This window comes from Triticum aestivum, chromosome 5A, assembly GCF_018294505.1.
Source record: "Triticum aestivum cultivar Chinese Spring chromosome 5A, IWGSC CS RefSeq v2.1, whole genome shotgun sequence".
In the NCBI taxonomy this organism is placed as follows: domain Eukaryota; kingdom Viridiplantae; phylum Streptophyta; class Magnoliopsida; order Poales; family Poaceae; genus Triticum; species Triticum aestivum.
Window position 1 is genome coordinate 491,049,703 of NC_057806.1, and position 21,464 is coordinate 491,071,166.

At 42.2% G+C, this 21,464-nt stretch overlaps 2 protein-coding genes across 27 annotated transcripts; one reads left to right on the forward strand and one right to left on the reverse strand.

Moving 5' to 3' along the window:
* Positions 1 to 2,826: 2,826 nt before the first annotated feature.
* On the forward strand, positions 2,827 to 7,952 carry LOC123104282 (26S proteasome non-ATPase regulatory subunit 13 homolog B). 25 transcript variants are annotated; one of them, XM_044526075.1, is made up of 11 exons: positions 2,827 to 3,209; positions 3,720 to 4,166; positions 4,248 to 4,328; positions 4,562 to 4,704; positions 5,053 to 5,645; positions 5,733 to 5,861; positions 5,934 to 6,030; positions 6,719 to 6,931; positions 7,030 to 7,138; positions 7,219 to 7,253; positions 7,612 to 7,952. In XM_044526075.1, exons 1-4 carry the CDS (start codon positions 3,084 to 3,086, stop codon positions 4,682 to 4,684), a joined length of 777 nt encoding a protein of 258 aa, XP_044382010.1. In that variant the 5' UTR covers positions 2,827 to 3,083; the 3' UTR covers positions 4,685 to 4,704; positions 5,053 to 5,645; positions 5,733 to 5,861; positions 5,934 to 6,030; positions 6,719 to 6,931; positions 7,030 to 7,138; positions 7,219 to 7,253; positions 7,612 to 7,952. The 25 variants fall into 25 exon arrangements, with proteins under 25 accessions (XP_044382010.1, XP_044382021.1, XP_044382012.1 ...); XM_044526086.1 differs by having other exon boundaries at positions 5,537 to 5,645; positions 5,797 to 5,861; XM_044526077.1 differs by having other exon boundaries at positions 5,560 to 5,645.
* A 3,379-nt stretch (positions 7,953 to 11,331) lies between these two features.
* LOC123104283 (uncharacterized) lies at positions 11,332 to 14,633 on the reverse strand. 2 transcript variants are annotated; one of them, XM_044526101.1, is made up of 6 exons: positions 14,444 to 14,611; positions 14,131 to 14,264; positions 13,953 to 14,056; positions 12,389 to 13,219; positions 12,138 to 12,293; positions 11,332 to 12,057 (listed from the first exon to the last, which is right to left on the reverse strand). In XM_044526101.1, exons 3-6 carry the CDS (start codon positions 14,037 to 14,039, stop codon positions 11,914 to 11,916), a joined length of 1,218 nt encoding a protein of 405 aa, XP_044382036.1. In that variant the 5' UTR covers positions 14,040 to 14,056; positions 14,131 to 14,264; positions 14,444 to 14,611; the 3' UTR covers positions 11,332 to 11,913. The 2 variants fall into 2 exon arrangements, with proteins under 2 accessions (XP_044382036.1, XP_044382035.1); XM_044526100.1 differs by lacking the exon at positions 14,131 to 14,264 and having other exon boundaries at positions 14,444 to 14,633.
* Between the last annotated feature and the right edge of the window lie 6,831 nt (positions 14,634 to 21,464).

Sequence of the window (21,464 nt, forward strand, 5' to 3'; positions counted from 1 at the left end):
TCGTTTGTCTTTGAAACTTACATGTTTTGAAGACTTCCATAAAAATCGCCTATTCACCCCCCCTCTAGTCGATCACTAGCACTTTCAATAAGTTATGAAGAAAGCAATAGCAATAAACTAAACGATCATAGTGCTAAGCTAACGAATGGGCCAAGTCAATCACATCATTCTCTAATGATGTGATCCCGTTCATCAAATGACAACTCTTGTCCATGGTTAGGAAACTTAACCATCTTTGATTAACGAGCTAGTCAAGTAGAGGCATACTAGTGACACTCTATTTGTCTATGTATTCACACATGTACTAAGTTTCCGGTTAATACAATTCTAGCATGAATAATAAACATTTATCATGATATAAGGAAATATAAATAACAACTTTATTATTACCTCTAGGGCATATTTCCTTCAGCAGGTACAGAGATTGAAGGTAGCGCTGAAAGTAAATATCTCATGTAGGAGAATGTTTCATGGAGCTATTCCTTCTAAGGGTATCTTAGCTAACAGATATATCATCCCCAATAGCCTATGCCCTTTGTGCAAGATTAATTGTGAGGATATTGCATGCATGTTTCAAATGTTCAAGAGTTGCAAAAATTCATGAGAACCTTGGTGTTGAATCATGAATCTCTAGTTTTGGTAGTAGTATCCATGGTATCCTTGAAGCTCTACTCAGGCAACAAGAATCAATGAAGTTTGACACTTTGGTGTCTCATAAAGGTGGAATATTCCTTTAGTGGGAGACGACGATTCCCGTAGGTAGCAAGGTGTGTGTGGTGACTTTGTCAATCTCAAGACCCACCGGCTCGGTCTCTTGAAGGTGCTCATAGGGGTAGGTTGTGCATGTTTGTGTTCATATGGGTGAGTATATCTGTGTATGTCAGCATCCGCGTCTGTACTATGTTTTTTAAAAGGCAACACGACTCGACAACTCCCCCCTTCCTGGTGTGGGATCGAAGGACTTATCACTGCTTGTTGGTATGCATGGTGGAAACATCGCAAGGTTGATCATGGGGAGATTGTCTAGTATTTCACTCAGTATGGTAAAGAAATGGCAACGATTAACACCAACTACGTCAGAGCTGCCAAACCGTCCATAAGTAGATGCAACCGAACCGTCCATGAGTAGACGTCACCATGGCTGGGAGTGCCCACATGAAGGTTTTGTTAAACTCAATACTAATGTTGCCTTCTCCATTGAGAATGATATGTGTGTGCAATAGAAGCTTTTACCCACGACGATCATGGTATGTTCATATTGGCTAGCGCATGTGGCATTGAGCATGTTGTTGACACTCCAACGGTGGAAGCATGAGCGCTTTAAGATGGCCTTATCCTAGCTGGTCAATCTACATGCAATAGAATGATTGTCAACGGGTATATTCAGAGGTCGTTGAAGTTATGAAGAACTATGGTAATTCTCTTGGTCCAACGGTAGCGATTATGAGGAATGTATCAGTTTAGCTCAAGGCTTTAGTTCCATTATTTATGATCATTGTCCTAGGAAAAGTAATATGGCGGTACATATTCTTGCCTATAATGAAGAGGTACCTCTATTGATTGTTTGGCATGTGGATCTACCTGGTTTTATTCTTAATGCGATATCAAATGATGTAAGTTTTTTTATAATCGATAAAGCGCTATGATGGCTTTCCTTAAAAAATTGCCATGTGATTTTACTGAGGGCCTTCATGTCACCTCTAAAGTCATTCCTTATGAAAAATCCCATATATTCAAGATTCAGGACTACTGGTATCCAGAAGGACCACTGTGCTCCATTAATAACACATCAGTGGTACACAATATATTTTGCAAAAATGATCAAAAACTAAAGGGAAATATAAAACTAGTCCTTTTATTTTTACAAATAGAACCCCAACAAACCAATGGAAAATGTGATTGAGTTCATAACATCTTCCTCACACGCACAACCTCGTTGTTGTTGGCACACTACCACTTGAAAACAAAGAAGCCTCCATGGAACCACGACATAAACTCCATGGTGAAGATGCAATGCTTCCCATCAAGAAGAAAGGTTGCACTTCAGCCTTCGGATTCAATGGCATGCAAACGAATGGTGGAGCAGGTGCCATAGCCACTCCCAAGCAGCCATCAGAGATTAGCTTTTTCCTGGGCTGGACCTCCATCTCCCTCCCGCTCCATCTTCACCACCACGAAGACCTTGCAAGCAAGAGAGGGATCATACCAACTCTAGAGTAGGGAACTAATCGAGCTTAGTGGCGGAGATGTTAACAACGCGCTCCTTAGCAGCAACTAATCTCCAGCCACCACCACCTAGACTATGGTCACGTGAGCCCACTGATCGCATGCAACAGCGGCGCACTCCACATCCTATATACCTAAAAGACTCATCCCCACTAAATGATTTATTTTAATGACCTTTACCGTGGCCGATACTAGGCCGAAGGTTTAACCTCCTTTTCAAAAAGAAAAGAAAAAAATTAATACAAACAGCTAAAATAAAAAATAAAAAATGTGTGGGTGGATGCATGAAACCCATTAACAGTCGCGCAAGGGGCGCTCGCTGAGTCTTGCCACGTCGACGTATATATTGTCCCTGTGATTGGTGGGTGTGTAGTTACCATCCATCCCAGATAAGGATGAGACTTGCCTGCTCCTTCGACATGTGCCCATCCGTGCTCCCACATACATAGCTTGATTTGATTGGAAGAAAATAAGACCTAGCCATACCTCCTTAAAACTAAAGAGGGAGATGATTAGAATAGAAAAAAGAAGAAGAAAAAAACAACCATAGAATAAAGTAGAAGCACGAATGGGAGCATGAGAGAGGGCAAGCCGGATCCCCCAGATAACACCTCCCGGGTAACTTCCATCAATTATCCTCACCACGAAGGCAGCCTACTCACGCGACCTCCCTCTCTCTCGTTTCCTCTCCCATCTAACCCGTCGCCACGAGCATCGCCAGCCAGCGGGAGAGGAACTGGATCCGCTCTCCCATGCAGCCACACCAGCTTCGTCGCCTAGAGGGAGGAGAAGATGGCGGTGGCGGCTTCGATCTATATATGATCTGCCTCGATGCGGGTCTCCTCCAGTGAGCGCCTATGCGGCGACGGCGACGGCGACAACGAGTGGAGGAGATGAAGCGGAGGCAACTCGAGGGCCTCCTAGGGGGCCTGGTCCAGTTCTCCCCCGCCGCCTCCTCTGCTCGATTTGGCCTCCAAAAAAAGGTGGGTAATGCGACTCCCTTTGGCTGAAGCTAGCTGATAAACTCGCTGGTGCCAAGTCCCTTTAGGGTGTCTTGCACAAAACGTTCTGGCTTGCTTCAGTTCAGACCAGCGTCTTAATTCACTCTTTTGATTTGTTAATTATATATGTTACGACCTGCACTTCGTTATGTTATGCGACCTCTGATTCACGGGTCGTCTGATGAAGATATTGAGCATTTTTCTCATGTATTACAAATATCATGAGTCTTATGATCATTATGATGAAGAGATGTCCAAGTACCTACATCTTTGGTTCAGTTCAGTAGCGCAAAAATCTGAAGAAGTATAATCATAATATTTTTGTTGTCTAATATAGTAATATGTCACAGATGTACATGTACCACATTTTCTGTTCTGAAAGTTTCATCATGATTCCTGAAATACTTGCATTACATTTGGTTGCTTTCTCGAGATATTGCTTTCCATATCACGGGGCTTATCACCACTGTGTGGTCTTTTCCTTTTGTATAGGCAGGCGATGCTCTGATTCAGCTGTATACTCATTTCATCTCTGATTTTGAGGTCAAGATCAACCTTCTTAAATCTTCTCACTTCGCGGTAGTAGTTTCACGCCAGTATTCAGATAAAGATGCTGGTATAAGCTATCTCGAAGGCGTAATTTCGAAGCTGCGTGATACCAAGGAATCACGGGTTGAAGAGCCCATTCTGTATGTGAAGATGCAGATTGCAAGTTTTCTTCTTGAGAAAGGGAATCAAAAGGAGTGTAAGAAACTGGTAGACGAGGGTAAAACCACTTTGGATAGCATGGGCGATGTTGATCCTTCAGTACATTCAACCTATTATTCATTATGTTCTCAGTACCATAAAGTGTGTCAAGACAATTCTGAATTTTATAAAAATGCTCTTCTCTATCTTGCATACACAACAGTGGAGTCACTTTTAGAACCATTCAGACAGGTATTGTTGCTTGCCTGCTCCTTCAGCATGAAAAATTAGATTTGATGGTTGCTGTTTTTGATTTCCAATAATTACCTGCAGAACCTGGCATTTGACCTCTCACTTGCTGCTTTATTGGGTGACAACATATACAACATCGGGGAGTTGCTTGCCCATCCAATTGTATGTTCTTATATACTTATAATTTATATGTACCTTTCATCTTTGTTGTCTGGTTACGCTTTACTACTTACTCCTTCCATGCCATAATTCTTGTCACGGTTTGTTGTGGCGTGAGTGGGATTCGGTTCCACGCCAAATCAAGAAGTCCACTCCGACTGATTAGACTAGCAGGTCCATCCATCCATGTATGCCTTTCCTTGTATGCCTGAATTTTTTCAAGGGATCGGTGGCAGCGAGATCCACGAGGAGCACGAGGCGGTGCAGCAAGATGGACAAAGACGGTGTGGCAGCGGGGTGGGCAAGAAGATGAGGGGATTGAGGAGAGGGTGGAGGCAACGACAGTTTGCAACAAATAAACATCTATCATTGGTTGCAGGTAAACCTGTGAATAGTTTGGTCTAGAACCATAGTTTCAATTTGGTTTTGCTGTTGGGCTGCTTTGGTTTGGCTGAAATGGGTTGAGCCCCTATTATAATTTGGTTTGGTGTGGGCTTTTGTAATTAATAGATTGGGTTGGTTTGGTCTGGACGGAGACAAATTGGTCTCAAACCGTTTCAGTCCATGGATAAAAACCAATATAGCGACCAGTTTGACCTCACCCCGTTAGGCAAGACCAGCGCTAGGTTTAGATGCAGCAGCCGCCGTCGCAGACGAGCCACATGAGCATGCGTCCGCCCCGCCATCACCGAGATCTCCGGTGACAAAAGTCAGCTCCTTCATGCAGAACACGAGGAGCTCAGAGCCGAGGCCTTCGATGACGCTGTTGACAATGGAGATGCACGCTGTTGACAATGGAGATGGCAGTGAGCTCGACCTTGCCGATGTGGCCGACGGAGACGAAGCTAATGAGGAACTGGAAGACTCCCGTCAGGATCATGGCCAGCGTCTCCGCGGCCGGCGCCACCATCTGCTCTTTCGGTGCACACGCACAGACTACAAGCACACAGCAAGCTAGCCGCTGTTCGTACGTGCCTCGTATCTTTCGTAGTTCTGTATGTACAGGTTAAGTTTGGGGTTCAACGTTCCAGTTGCTGCTGAGTGACCCATGGTTTGAAACTTTGGGTTCAAACTGTATGTAGAAAATGGTCTGGATGGATTTGGCTTGAAAATACATACAGTTTGGGTTGGTTTGGATTGTAGTTTTTGCAATTTGGTCTGGTTTGGTTTGATCGCTGGACCTATACATGTATGGTTTGGCCTGGGTTTAGTTTGGATTACAAACTATTACCAGGTTTAGTTGCAGGTTTGAGGACAACTAGCTGCAGGTCATGTTCCAGAACCCCCCCTTTCAATCTTCTCTCCCCATGGACTGAATATGTATGCTTTTTCTTGCCCTCTCCCTCGGTTAATCCTTTTTATCTGCTAATTTGTTCACAATTCCTTTTTCCCTTGGTTAATTTGTAGGAGGAAAATTGTGCTGACGATCTTTTCTATACTGAGCAATGGTAGTTATTTTGTTCCTGTGAAGCTCCAGGTTTGGCTGATTGCTTGGATGATGAGTTTCATAACCCACACAAGAAATAGGAAAGAGAAGTAAGCCGGACTACATGTACATATTTCTTTAAGTGACTAACAATATGTAATAACCTTACTACACAATTTCAGGGTAAAGACAAGACACAATCCATTTGGTTTGTCATTTTGAAGGCACAAATAGAAACAAGAACACCATATATGCTTTATAAGGTTTTCTCTAAATTTTGTGAGTCCCCGAAGACATGTGTTCTCTTCCAATAGTTTGACTTTAAAAGTACATGATGTGTCCACACAATTTATTTTTGATGATGTGCATGACACTTTCAGCAGAAAAATAAAGCAAAATCTAGGCACAAATTGACTCTTCCCTCCTGTGTACCGAGATAAATGAATTCACAAGTCCCACAAAACTGCCATGTGCAATTTGGCATCAATTTCTTTGCCACGTTTTGTAAGAGAAAATGTATGTGTTGATTACTATTGAGCCTTTGGTTAATTGTTGGACCTGGCAATGTGTGTGCATTACTTGACATTGTACATTTTATGTTTCATGGTATTCCAGAGCCCCATCTAGCTTAGCTTGTCGGTAGTATTGGACAAAATAAATAGGTATTTTGACTTTGATAAATTAGGAGTGGTCCGTCTCAAGAGTGTTGTGGTTATGTTTAATGTACTCTTGTGCCTGAGATTTTTACTGTGTCCCCAGCTCTGTACATTGTTCCTATGAGCTGTTCATGTTGTTTAATAAAACTTATAATGATGCATTGTAGTTTAGTTCAATTTTTTAGTCTCTTCAATATGTCGTGCAACAACCATTCTGCAAGGCTTTGTCTTTCAAGCTGTGTTATTAGAGGCAATGCTTGATGATATTCGTTGGTATTTTAAGTGTTGATATCTTTGCATTTTATTTGTAGGAGGAGCTTTGAAAGTTTGTCAGGGCAGAGAGGATGGTTCTCAAGTATGCTACTATCATTGATGTTGTGTGGGAGCGCTAAAGATTTGTGAAACTGCTAGCCACTATCTACTTGTGCCTGCAATTGTGTTTTATACAGGACAGGGCTCTGCCGTTTCAGTGGTGCCAAGATATACCCGGGGAATGTATCAGATTGGTCCATTCATACTCTCGAGTAAGCTTGTATGCCCATATCGTTAGTGCAAATGGAATTAAATAAGTAGAAATTTGCTAAAATTATGCTGCGCATTCTTTGCGTGTATCCAAAATCAGGTCCTCCTTTTGTCCAACTCAAAGTGCAAGCGCTATTTCTGCAACCATCTCAAGCCTGCTAAGCTTATATGGACTGCCATGTACAGGAAGCAGCAGAAGAACGTATACGGTAACAAGCCAATTCCCTTAAATGATATACTCCATATACTTCAACATATGTTTCATAATCTTAATAGTATCTCCTATTAGGTGATCTGATTAGGAAGTGCAAGTACAATGATCTGGTAAGTAATTGGGCTGCCTAAGTATTTCCTCTGATTAATAGTTTAATTTACCAATAGGTACTGGCAGTCAAAGAAACTGGCATCTAATCAGTATCAGGGATGAAATGATTTAGTTACCACACTGTCAGTTAGTCTGCTCTTTGTTCACAACATGAGTGGTCTATATTACTTAATCATGTGTAATTTTCTTTCCTTTTGCTCTGTTGTAAATGGATGTATAGTTTGCCAGTTTTCACCTCTGTTTAGATGTGTTTTCACCAAAACTCCCGAGTACTTGCTTGCTTTGTTTTTTTAAGCAACTACAAATTGTATGGGCATATGAAGTTGCGGCTTATAATTCTTCGTGGTGAGGTTGCAGGATATTCGTGTTGAGGCTGCAAAGAAGAGGCACCGGACCACCAAGAGTCCATGTGGTCTCGCTGTTAATCGCCTCTGGACGCGCCATTGACGGCCATAACCAACGTCTATGCATAGAATCCATGTGCCGTGTTTCCTGTTTCTCCGAGACCTTTTAATTCTATCGTATGATGTGAGGAAATATGCCTCTGCTTTATCATCTATATCATCGTTCATGTAACCTCTAAGAGTCCAGTCTTTGAATGTGTTGCATTCGTGCAACTGTCTTATTGTTTCAGTTAGAAACTTCTCTGAATGTGTTGCTTTTGCACAACTGTCTTATTATTTCAGTTAGAAACTTCATCTCCCTGTGCCCTGAGTCTGATGGAATAACAACAAGTACTACACACAGAAAAGTGAAAGGGGTGCGTCTAACCTGGCACCGCCCAGCTTTCGCTCAGGCGGCGCGCCCGCGCCCCAACCACTAGTAGTCTAAAGAGGTGGCGTCGGTGGGAAATCGTGTTCTCCGCCTGGTGCTAAAAGTGGATGATGTAGTGGGCCCAATTAGGGTGCCTGCATGCGGCTCTCGTGCACAAGAAAAGACATGCTACACTCTTAAGAAGAAAGCCAAGACCATTTAGAAAACCGTGAACTCGTGGGTCTTAAAAAACCGACTGCTGATTTTTAAAAGATTTAATCAACCTATTATTGAAAAATGTTTATGATTTTTAAATAAATATCAATGGATTTTAAAATAGTTCAGGAATTTTTTTCATAAATCTATGAAATGCTCATGAAAATAAAATCATAGAGTAATAAATAATCATGTGTTATTAAAGTAAAAAAGAAAAGAAAATTAAAAAGAATGAAAACAAAAACCAGAATGAAAAATACAAATAAAAAGGGAAATAAAAAACTAAAATAATTTACTCCCTCTGATCCATATTAATTGACGCTGTTTTTTTACATTGTACTAAAGCAAGTCATTAATATGGATTGAAGGGAGTAGAAGAAAATGGGTGAAAACCGGCGGTGAAGACGAAAACAAAACCAGTGAAAGCTAGAGATTAAAACCGCTCGTAGCCTTGGGCTGCCCGAGTGGGATCAGAGGGAGTAAATTTCCAGCGAGTCTGTTATAGCTACAACTCGTCGCTTTAGGCGAAGAATGGAAATTTCCAGCGTTTTTTATGAAATTTCAGCATTTTGCCTATAAGAAACAGAAAAAAAAAAAGGAAATTACAGCGTTTGTTGAAGTTCGGAAGAAAAGAAGACGTGGTATTGGTTTGGTCTTCTCCAGTTCTTTCGCGAGAAGTTTTGTGGAAAAGCTGAGACTCAAAGGATTCTGGATGTACTTTTGGTTATACTAACACATATGCCCGTGCGTTGCAACGGAGAAACAAATAATAATATCACATCCATCTAGCCTAATAAGCATGATTCAAAGACTCCACCTCGTGTGTTGTGCAAGTCCATTTCCTCTATTTCAACACGACATTCAACTTGTGTGTGCACTTGCCTTAATTTGGATATGTGGCGCCAGCATTGTTGTTTGAATCCTATTAGTAATTGTTGATTGGTGAAGCCATAATTAGATTCCATAATACTTTCAGGTTGCAATCTGAGTTGAGCCTACGATTATTTAAAGAAAATAACAAAAAAAAAATTAGTATTGCAAGCTAGCACAAGTGTGAGTGCGAACATTTGGGATTGGGACGAAAAGAATGTCATCTATTGTAGTGTATAAATACGATGTAGCTCATTTTATTCCATAAGAGTTGACTCGCGTAGTTGGTTAATGTATGGGATTTGCACCTTATGTCCAACTAATGTTGTATGAGTTTTTTTTTTCAGTTTTTCATATATTTGAATTCTTCAAAAATGTTCGTATCTTTTCAATAAGAGTTCAAAATTCCAAAATTTATTCATGTTGTCAAAAATGGTTCACACAATAAAAAAAGAGTTCACAGTATAGAAAAAAAAGGTTCACCATACATTTGAAAACTCTACTGTATATGAAAAAATGTTCATCGTGTATAGGAAATTTGCTCAGTGTGCATTTGAAAAAAATAACCGTATATTATAAAATGTTCAGTGTGTATTCGAAAAATATTCACCGTATACTAAAAAACTTCAATGTGTATTTTAAAATTCACTTATAAAAATGTTCGTAATTTTGTTGCCAGTTAAAAAAAATATTTTAAAAATATTTACCGTATATAATAAAACAAATCCAGTCTGTATTTATGGACCCGCGCTACTTTAAACACTTTACACCATCTAGCCAAATGGGTACGACGTCCACCAGTCGCCTGGAGGTCCTTTGTTCGATCCTCCCACGCGACCCCTCTTTTTGGCTGATTTTCCAAAAAGAAACTCATAAGCTTTCCGTAAATATTTATAGAGCAGCGCTGCCATTGTAAAATCAAGCTCCATCTGGTCGAGTGGCTATCACGTTAGCCCTGAAACCAGAAGCTCTTTTGTTCGACCCTCAATGCTGTCTCACTTTTGGCTGTTAATTTTTTTATATATAAAAAATAAAATAAAAACACTAAGGAACAACGTGACATACGAAATTTGTGGTTCAATGTACGAAATCTTGGTTAGACAAAAAAAGTGGAGAAACTATCGTCTCTTTAATATTACATTAGAAAAAAAGAATAAAGATAAAGATTAGAGACTTTTGTGGTTCGTGTATGTTCTAATTTCTTTGATCTGAGTGAATAAAGGTTGATCGTTCGATGATCATTTGCTTAGGTCTATCCAAGGAATATTGGATCGTGTCCACCTTTAAGCATGACGTCGCTCACGGGTAACTCGCTTTAAATGTGGACATGTTTTTTGTCTTTTCGAGTAAAATGGCAATTTAGCATATTAAAAAACCTCGAAACTACTCCCACCGTTTCTAAATATTTTGACTGTAGACGAAAAAAGTGGAGAAACAATCGTTCCTTTAATATTAGAAAAAAGAAAAAAAGATAAAGATAAAGATTAAAGACTTTTGCGGTTCGTGTATCAGTGTATGTTCTAATTTCTTTGATCTGAGTGAATAAAGGTTGATCGTTGGATGGTCATTTGCTTAGGTCTATCCAAGGAATATTGGATCGTGTCCACCTTTAAGCATGGCGTCACTCATGGGCAACTCTCTTTGACTGTGGACATGTTTTTTGTCCTTTTGAGTAAAATGGCAATTCAGCATATTAAAAAACCTCGAAACTACTCCCATTGTTTCTAAATATTTGTCATTTTTTGAGATTTCAAATGGACTACCACATATAAATGTATAGACATATTTTAGTGTGGGTTCACTTATTTTGCTCCGTATGTAGTCATTTGTTGAAATCTGACAAATATTTAGGAACGGAGGGAGTATTACCCAGAGTATCACCTAAAGTCTGGTTTTCCAGTATCAAAGAGAGATTGGTTGGAACACAAAACAAAATGCACATTACTAACATTTCTGCAGCAGGATTTCCACGGAAGGAAGAAATACACCTCTGTGAGAGAGAATTTAGTAGGAGGCTTTGCTGTTCTCAAACCACTAGGAGAATTCAACTTATATATCGGTCATGCATGCACAAAATCAATGAGATTCAAAGGCAGCTGATAAATGCAACGCACTATCACTAGCACATATTAGTATTCCATCCGTCCCAAAATAAGTGTCTCACCTTTGTACTTTATACAAATTTGAAACACTTATTTTGGTACGGAGGGAGTATAATATTTCTGGAAAACAACCACGAGTAAATAACATGCTGGCCTCTAATCTGTCTGGAAATGGAGAAGCAACAAAAATTTGTGCGACCGCCTGCTTTCAGTTCATTTCCCCGACCTCATCTGTCTGCTGTAAACATTACTATAGTTTTGCATGATTGAACATTAGCGAACTTCTGATAGTTTAAGAAACAAAGTACAACCTATGAAAACCACACAACTATCATCAAGCAATTCTGATGGTTTGGAAAAGACGACGCGTCATAGACAATACAATTTGGCATGGTTCAACATGCACAACAGATGCTAATCAGGCATCTACATCTTCAACACCGAAGCACCAACTGCAAGGCTCCACGACTTCTAACATCACTCTGGAGGGAACTTTCCCCGTGACATGTACTCTGATAGCCAAACGCGCCTTGACAGTCTCCATGATGATATCCTCCCCCATTGGGATGCACATGTAAGGTGAGGCCGCCTCGAGGGCACCACTCTCCGTATAGTACCTTCTCTGAGGTATATTGACGCTACACCCTCCAGAACTCTGACAGCCATGACTAGTGTCCAAGGTGAGGCGCTCGAGCGATGTCGCGTTCTCCACAATGTGTCATGTCAACTCGACCAAGCTCTTCGCGGAGCTGAAGCCCACTATCGTCACACTCTTTAGGCTGGTGTGGCACTGTTGTGGTAGTCGCCTCAGTTGAGGGGCATTCCAAAGAACTGACTCATGCTCCATGCAAGGCTGACGTATCTACATAGAAAAGTCAAGATTCTCACATCAGCAGTTCCACAATAGACACTAGGTATGCTTGCAAGATGGGAGTAACCTACTTCCAAGATGAAAGTCTCCAGGCGAGGAGAAGCTTCAAGAAAAGAAACCAGAGAAAGATAATCATAATCTGGTGAAATAGCTTCATTTCCAATTAGAGAAATATGCAAGTACTTGAGGTGGAGGAATTTGCGAGATAGCGTTGGTGTACTGGTCATCTGCATAAAGATATCCAGATTAATTATATTGCTAGGTATGTCAGCTACTATATGCAAATAGCTAGTCTATACTCATCTAAACTTTCAGAATATACCTCATTAGGCGATGATATGACAAGTGTTTCAACATTTGGTGCATAGGACAGAAGCTTGGTCCGAGCATGCAAGACAATGTTGGACTGACCAAATTCTAAACACTCCATGTGTACATTCTTTACTTGCAATGCACTTCCGAATGAAATCGATACTAAACTACCAGAGAAGTGAAAAATGGAGATATTTGGAGCATTGCTGTCTATCACTTGAAGATTTCTGCATAAAGACACTCTCAGGACCCTAAGCCGCCACAGCAGACAAGGTATCTTCAGGCAAACTATCTCCGGGCAATTCAGGAGTCCCAAATGCTCCAATGCAGCACAATTGTAAAGAAGGCCCTCTAGCTCATCGTCAGCAATCAGCACATTACTCAGAGATAAAATTGCCAAGCTTCTCCAGCGCCCAAGCCCAGCCGTGGGACGAAAAGCACAGATGCCTATGTCAAGATACCGAATCGAGTTTTCACTCCCATTAAATAAAAGCGAGTATGGGAAACTGTAGTATGCTTCGTCCTCAGGGGTAGCGGGCAGATAAAGGGTGAGTTCTTCAATTCCTGCTGTAACAGCAACACGAAGCCAGCTACTGATATAACAGGGATCAACCTTGTCGCAGTCAAAAAGTTCAATCCTTAGTTTCTTCATGCCAATGCCCGAGTGATTTTGCAGAATATGGTCAACTTTGCTGATGTGATCTCCATTCAAACCTAGTGTTCTCTGACGTAAGTCAAGGTTGGGATAGCATCTCCATGATCTCCGAAATGTGTGTGATGCACAAGCCAAGCGAGCAGCATTTTGCAGTGACATTCGGGTATGAATACGTCGGCAGATATCCTGGATACAGGCACAGCAGAATAGTAACTAGGGTTACAAAAGAAATTTATAAACTGATATGCAAAAACTTGCTGTATTAGACATTTACATAGTACAGGCCATGCACTGGGACGGAATTGCGGCCAATGGAATGGGACTATATAGGAGCTTTTTGAGGAAGTGTGAATATACAATTGCAATCTTACAGGCATATGGCAGTCCACAAGAATTATGTATGTGCATTTATGTCAGTCAACATTCAGATATCCATAGGATGATGCTATATTATACAATGTGATACAATTAGGTATAACAAATGACCAAGTATAGCAACAAAGCGAAAACAAAAAATGTAAATCTGGATAGGGTATAAATAAATAAAAAATGAAAATTCTATGTCAGAAAAAAGGGTAATTCAAGCTTCCACTACTACTGGAAGCATTAAGCAGTTATCTAATGTGAACAGTTAAGAAAAAGACAATGGACAGCCGATTCGTTGAAGCCTGTATACACTTTCTCTCTCGGAGAAAACAGGTTAGAGACTTACAACTCAAGTGCTCAGTGTTTTGGCATAGTCACAAAACATTAAACGGGCGCTCAGGTAGTCAAAACCGGTACAGCTTCCTAACATAACTATTGTAGGTGTTCATTCGTCAAGAAAAAGCCGACCAGTATCTCCCTGCAATCCAAATCTGTGCACGCCTCTAGCACACACAATGGTGATTTACTTGCAATCTATGTCGCCAGTTCATACCTCTGGAAGGTCGTCCAATGATCGTATCACTTCGCCACCTCGAGAATCATCATCTTGCTGGGAGGGTGAGCCCTTTGGATTGCACATTGGAGCAATCGGTCCACCTGGGATACATCACATGGTGACTGATGAGAGTACAGAAAACAGTGGGGTACAATTCACAAGCAAACTGACATACATCCAGTTCGTTTACGTTATCTCTATGAATATTTCCTGGCAAATCAACGCTCCTTCAAGGACAAATCCACGTTCACGCTGAAAACTGTTGGATTCAAGGGCAAGGCTACTCTATCCTCCTATCCCCCCACAAAACTGCGCCCAGAATAAACGTTGCTGCGGAGTTAGACAAACAGACTACGACTAAGATCAGTTTTTAACCCCGTCGAATGGATCTAGGAAAACTAAAGGGGGCGAACAAGAACAACTGAGCATACGCTGGGACAAATCTACTACCGATCGTTGAGAGATAAAGGGGGGAGAAGGAGGCGTACTGTCTGGGGTTTCCCCCGTCGGCGGCGGATCTTGCATCGCCGAATACCCGAGGCGGGGGCGACCGGCGACGGCGTAGCTCTCCGAGCCTTTTTGAGGCCCTGTCGTCCGACGAGACCCTGCCGGCGCCGGTGCAGACGAACGAGCCTACGACAGATTTGTTTTCTTTTTTTTTTCTTGATGAAGAAATCATACGCTCTTTTTTAGGGGATGGCCTACTCTAGATTTTTTTTTCTCTTTTTTTTTCTGAGAAAAGAATCTAGTTTTTTTTCTCGTGTGGAGAAAGGATGGCCTAGTAATGTTGGGCTAGACGGGGGAGTAGGTGGAATGTTGGCCCAGTAATGCAAGGCTCTAATACAGGCCTAAATAACCTTACAAAAAGAACAGACCTAAATAAGTACGTCCTTTAAAAGAAAGTACGAGTATTCCTTAATTTCGCTGAAAAGATCTCTGAAATTTGCTCGAAAAAATGATTTTTTTAGAAGGATACCCTAAGAAAAAGCTCTGAACAGAGTAGCTCAAACATGAGTGAGTGGAAGCTTCCATCGATGAGATTTGCAATAACCATATGTAAACTAATACTCCCTTTGTTCAAAAATACTTGTCATCAAAATAAATAAAAGGGGATGTATTTGGACTTAATTTAGTTCTAGATATATCTCTTTTTATCTATTTTGGTGACAAGTATTTTCGGACGGAGGGAGTATAAGATTTTTAGGTCACTACTTTAGTTTATAGAAAAAATACTTATTTGTAGAAGGTTAGAGCAAAATAGCCAACAAGTACTCCTTCCGTCTAGAAATGCTTGTTGAAAAAATAGATGTATCTAACCGTATTTCAGTTCTAGATACATTTATTTTTATTTTTTTCTTTGACAAGTAATTTCTTTTTTGCGAGGGTAAAAATGAGCTTATTCCATAGTAACAGGATTAAATTCAGCTAATTCAAGATCATGAATAATGGGAGGAGCTCGTTGTAACCAACAAATGATACTACGAGCCGTATAAGCATAATTAGCTAAACAGTGTGATACCCTATTTTGAGAACGAGCTATCTTAACCGGAATAAACTCCCGCTTTAGAAGGAGCGACTTGATTTCATCGACCAGGTGGCCATGAGCGACTTGGACAGGGATGCATTAGACAAAGATGAAAGAGCTTCCATAGAGTCCAACTACACCATGACTGGAAGATTAGATTATTGGACGACCACTAGTGCAGAACCGGGCAATAGCATCAGTTCGTAAGGCCCTTTAATGCTGGTTCCATAACCGGCACTAAAGTGTGGGCACTAAAGGCCCCCCCCCTTTAGTACCGGTTCAGCACGAACCGGTGCTAAAGGGCAACCACGTGGCACGAGCCAGTTCCGGGGGCCGGGAGCCCTTTAGTACCGGTTGGTACTAAAATGTTTGGGGTTTTTTTGGTTTTATGATTTCTTTTTCATTTAATTTTGTGTTTTTCATTTTAATTCTTTTTCGTTTGCTGGTATTTTACGATACTACACATTGTACACGTTATGCATATATATATATATATATATATATATATATATATATAAATAGAATTTCTAGTAGAACCAATCATATATATATCACAATGTCTCACAAACCACCATATTAATTCACACATACACACATGTATAGCTATATACAATTTCTCATACATATGCATGTTGCCTTCGAAGCCAGTGGCATTAGCCTAATTGGTGCCTTCGGAGCACGATGACAATTGGAAGTGGTTCATGACCTGGTCGATGGGGGCGGTAGCGGGTAATAGTATTCTCCCTTCGGATTTATGATCTGGTCGAGCAAAAATCCCGCTATTTCCTCTTGAAGTGCTTCTACGCGCTCCGTTTCTAGGAGCTTGTCCCGCACCTCTGTGAACTGTTAAGAAGGAGATCAATATGCATGTGTATTAGTTGTGTGACTAGATATCGATAATGGTGTAAAAATTGTGAATAGTGTTCTGACAAGCGTGCCCATTCCTGTCTTTGAAATCTGCTCCTTTCGGACGCCATCATGCGAATGTTCTCGCAAACGCAGAATGCACACAGATTAGTCCCCTGCGCCTGCTTCAGGGCCTTTATTACAAGAATGGAATTTAATTTGATCAGATAATAATTAATCAAGCATGATAATTAAAGAGATGGCAGCTAGCTAGCTAGCTAGTACTACTTAATTACTTACCTTGGGTCAAAACCATTTCAGCTGTTGTTTCCATTCGCCTTTCGTGACGCTGATGAACCTTGCCCAAGCCCTACCCGCCGACAAAGAAAATGAATAAAGGGTTTATTAAATAGTTCATATCATGAAATGACGAACTAAATAGGCCGAGATATATAGTTAATAATGATTGAAATTATCTGTTGACTATCCCAAACAAGATGTTATAGTCACTATTTGCTTTGAGTAGTGAGTCCAGTATTTCAACTGTTCCGGCGTCAAATTTAATGATACACAAGATCCAGTGAAATCTGCATGCACACACGTTTGCATGTCTTAATTAAGCGGGCATATGTAAGCACAAACATGTAGCTAGCTAGTAGGCAAAAACAGAGAATTTATAGTACAAGAAAGTGTGACTCACTGGAAGTTGTAAGGAAGTAGTATATCTTCATTGTATTTGAGGCGCTTCAAGAACTCTAGCATGTTGTCCTCTACCTGATTTTCATGATGCTTGTTTATTTTCCATTTGTATTCATTAACGGTGTTTGGGTCAATGAACCCAATGCCATAGCGTCCACCTTTTCTCATTTCATACATCTTCATCCTGCATAATACCACAGAAAAGAATATAGTGAGGATAATTACAGGTAATGATTGATTAAAAGGATCACTACAGCTAGCTTGAGACTTAAATTACAGAAAGAAATCACTTACAAACAATGGCAACTGACAATAGATTTGTCGAGTGCGTCTTGATTGTATAACTGAAACAGTTCAGAATACTCAACGGTCACAGGTTTCTGATGGTAGTAATGATCCTTCTTGACTTGCACCATGAGGGACTCTCGATTGGATCTCTTGGTAATGTCCATGTACCATTGATGCAATTCATACATTCTTGTTGGGAGCTTCTTAACCTCTTCTGGCTTGACCAAAGGTTGGCCCCGGGCATATTTCCGTTTTATTTCCTCCTCTGTAAGCACAGGCATGTCCTCGATCTCGAGGAGTTGTCCAACAGTGATTTTGAGAGTTTCAGCCTGCATTATATGCTCCTGGGTTATTACCACATCGCCCACCTCGGGAACGTAAACTGTTTGCCCACAATAATATTGGGCGCGCGTACTGTCACGTGTTGTTGGCGGCACAACAAGTGGGGGGATCGATTGCGCCGCCTGTTCTCCCAGCTGGGCAACGGTTTTTCCGCATTTTTTGACAGCTGCTTGTTATTTGCTCGAGCTCGAGCTCGCCTCCTTCTACAGACGTTGTCGATGTAACTTCCTGATGTGGCGCTCATAGTTTGTGTCAACAGACTTAGGAGCTGGTGGTTGAGCCATATGAATGAAGTGGTCAACTACTTCCACAGGCACTTTCTCCCTTGGCGGCGGTGGCGGTTTCGGTCCAAAATGGGCGTTGACTTCTGCCCGCACTATGACATTGGTTTGCTCCTCGGTCCTGTCGTAAGCCCTCTTAGGAAGAGGAGTAGTGAGGTTTGGACCATATTTATTTCGCTTGCCTCCGCCTGTACTTTCTGTACTATGACCTCGACTCGTACCGCTACGCACCATAGCTGCGGGGTGTCTCTTCTGCGATTGCTGAGGCAGCGGAGACGGCTGACGGGGCCGAGTTGGATGAGGAGGAGTGGCCTGAAGCTGTGCCGGACTTGGAGGAGGAGTGGCCTGAGGTTGTGCCGGACTTGGAGGAGGAGTGGACGTCTGACGCTGTGTCGGACTTGGAGGAGGAGTGGCCTAACACTTTGCCGGACTTGGAGGAGGAGGAGTGGCCTCACGCGTTGGTGGACTTGGAGGAGCGGGAGTCTACTGACTCGGTGGCAGACTTCGACAAGGAGTCAGGTGACGCGGTGTCGGTGACCTTCGAAAGATGATGCAATCCTTTCTCCATAGGATGATACGATGTTTGGCATCTCCGAGTGTGTGCTCCTCGTCACCTCCAGGAATGTCAAGTTCTAGCCCCGAATATTGGTCCACCACCTCATCAACCACGACACGAGCATAGCCTGCTGGAATCGGGTTGCAATGGAAGGTTGCATCGGGGGAATTTGTATAAGCAACGCCGTCCGCCACCTTCAAGGATATGTTCTTAATTTTAAAGTGTGGCTCGCAGTTAGTGTTCTCCGCGATGTCATCCACGGGGTATCTATCCAGCATTGCGTCAATCGGGGCGGAACCCACGCTGCTTCTCGGCATGGATGGGGTGGTGGTATCCAATGCTGGATCATCCGCTAGCTGCTGTAGCTGCTGAGACCCCCTTTGCTGGCTAAGTGAGTCGATCTGCTCCTACTGCCGCTGGAATTTGACTACCAAGTCCGCGTGCACTGATTCTAGGCCTTGAAGGCGTTCATAGTCCAGCTTCCTCTTCTCCTCCTCCATCTTCCTCTGCTTCTCCTCCGCAATCTTCCTTCTCGCACGGGTTCTGTAGTCGGCGTTCCAGTCCGAAAATCCCTCATACCACGGAATAGCGCCCTTGCCTCGTGTTCTTCCCGGGTGTTCAGGATTTCCCAGGGCACGCGTAAGCTCGTCGTTCTCTCTGTTGGGCTGGAACACCCCCGTTCGAGCCTCTTCTATTGTAACAAGTATATTATCGTCGGCTCCGTTCAGACATGCCTTCGTCGAAACTTTGCCTGTCTTCGGGTCCAACTCCCCCCATGCGCATAGAACCAAGTCCTACACCTGGGGGGCCAGCTCTTAGTAACCGGAGTGACATCTGCATCCTCCATCTCTTTCTCAGACTTATCCCACTTAGGCATTGCCACCGCGTAGCCACCTGGCCCCAGCTTATGGAACTTATCCTTTTTTCGGCATTCTTCTTGTTTATTCTTGACCGTTCCTTAGCTAATTCCGAATCCTTGAATTTCACGAAATCGTCCCAATGAGCACTTATTCTCTAGTGTTCCCTCGAATACTGGAGTCTTCCTTCCTCCCTTCACGTACTTGTCCCATTCACGATTCTTGTGGTTCTTGAATGCAACCACCATCTTCCTAAGAGCAGCGTCCTTGACTTTCTGCACATCTGCTTCTGTGAAATGATCTGGTAGGGTGAAATGTTCCATGAGAGTATCCCAAAGCAGACTTTTTTGTCTGTCGTCGACAAAAGTAAGATCTGGACGTGGCTTTGCTGGCTCTCTCCATTCTTGAAGGGAGATCGGGAGTTGGTCCTTCACAAGAACTCCGCACTGACGAATGAACTTGTCCGCAATCTTCTTAGGCGCTAATGGTTCGCCATTAGGTTTGATTGCCTCGATATTATACTTTACGCCCTCCTTCAACTTTTTGTTCGGGCCTCGTTTCGTCCTGTTGCTTGAAGATTTGCTCGATCCGGATGGCTGAAAGAAGAAAGATCGATTCGTTAATATATCTTCAACTCATTTAAAACATGTGGTGATCACCAGATGCCTGCTTATATAAATATATATACCTCGCCGGTCTTTGTTGTTTCAGGATCAACATGTTCTTTGTCATTGTCATAATCGTAGTTCACGACTTCATCAATTCGGTCGTCGCGATCGAATATCATATCACCCTCTCCGGTGTTGTTTAGAAATTCGGAGCCGTCATAATCTTCTTCATTCTGATCATCATCTGACCCGCGTATTATATCGAACATGGTCTGTTCTCCCTCTCTGTCGGTATTGTCCGCCATAGCTTTTATTTAACTATGCCAAAAGAAATATAAAACAATTTAGTATTCAAATTACATCGTCTCGAATAATAGATATAATCTCGAATACATCGTCTCGAATAATAGATATAATCTCGAATACATCGTCTCGAATAATATATATAATCTCGAATACATCGTCTCGAATAATAGATATAATCTCGAATACATCGTCTCAAATAATATATAATATTGAATAGTACATCACTGGCTAGGTAGCTAATTAAAGATCGAATACTACAGAAGAATCTAGGACACTCGCGGTTCCTGCGGCGCGGGCGGTGGACACCCAAAGAGAAGGAACCCTCACAGGATCATAGCTGAAGTGAGATCCCTGAAGAAACTGACAGGTATTGGAGAACCTGCAGCCCTCTAACGCAACCATGTAGCGATAGACGTGCTCGTCCTCCTCCCTGACACGGCGACGTACCACCTCCGGCGGGGCCGGCTCCCTCTGCACCGAAACTAGCCCACGCGAACGCCACCAAACAAGATCAGGGTCGACGACGGGACCCGGGGCCGGGTTCCTCATCAAGCGGCGCGCCCCTCCAGGCAGCACCTCCAAGTGCCAGCCCGGCGGAGCCCAGTCCCGGACATTGGTCAGTCGGACGTCGTTGCGGACGGATCGACGGCGAGGATGCGGGCCGGGCATCGTCGATAACAAATACTAGCTATATGCCCGCAAAAAGTAACATTTTTTAATGATTGGATTTTGATAACTAAAATTTCTAACATTTCTATATAACACTAATTATGCTATCATTGCATATGTCAAAATTCTATATGCTATTTCATACTAATTAAGCATCTAACACTAAAAACAGAAAACACAACTTTTATACATCCATTAAAAAACTGAAAAACAACATTATATAAAAAATTTCCATACTAATTAAACACTAATTATATCCATCTAACATGCATTCATACATATATACTAGTGAAAAAATAACAATCTAAAAAAATCTGAACTAATTAAACATACAAAATACGTATATACTAATATATACATGCATTAATTCATACATATGTATGTGTGTGTGTGTGCTCATCATGCTTGTGTGTGTGTATGGGCTCGGGGAGGGGCGGCGCCCATGGTGGCCGCCGGGGGTGAGGGAGAGGGGTTAGAGGGGGAGAGCTCACAGCGGGGCGACGGCGAGGCGACGGCCGGGGGCGGCGACGGG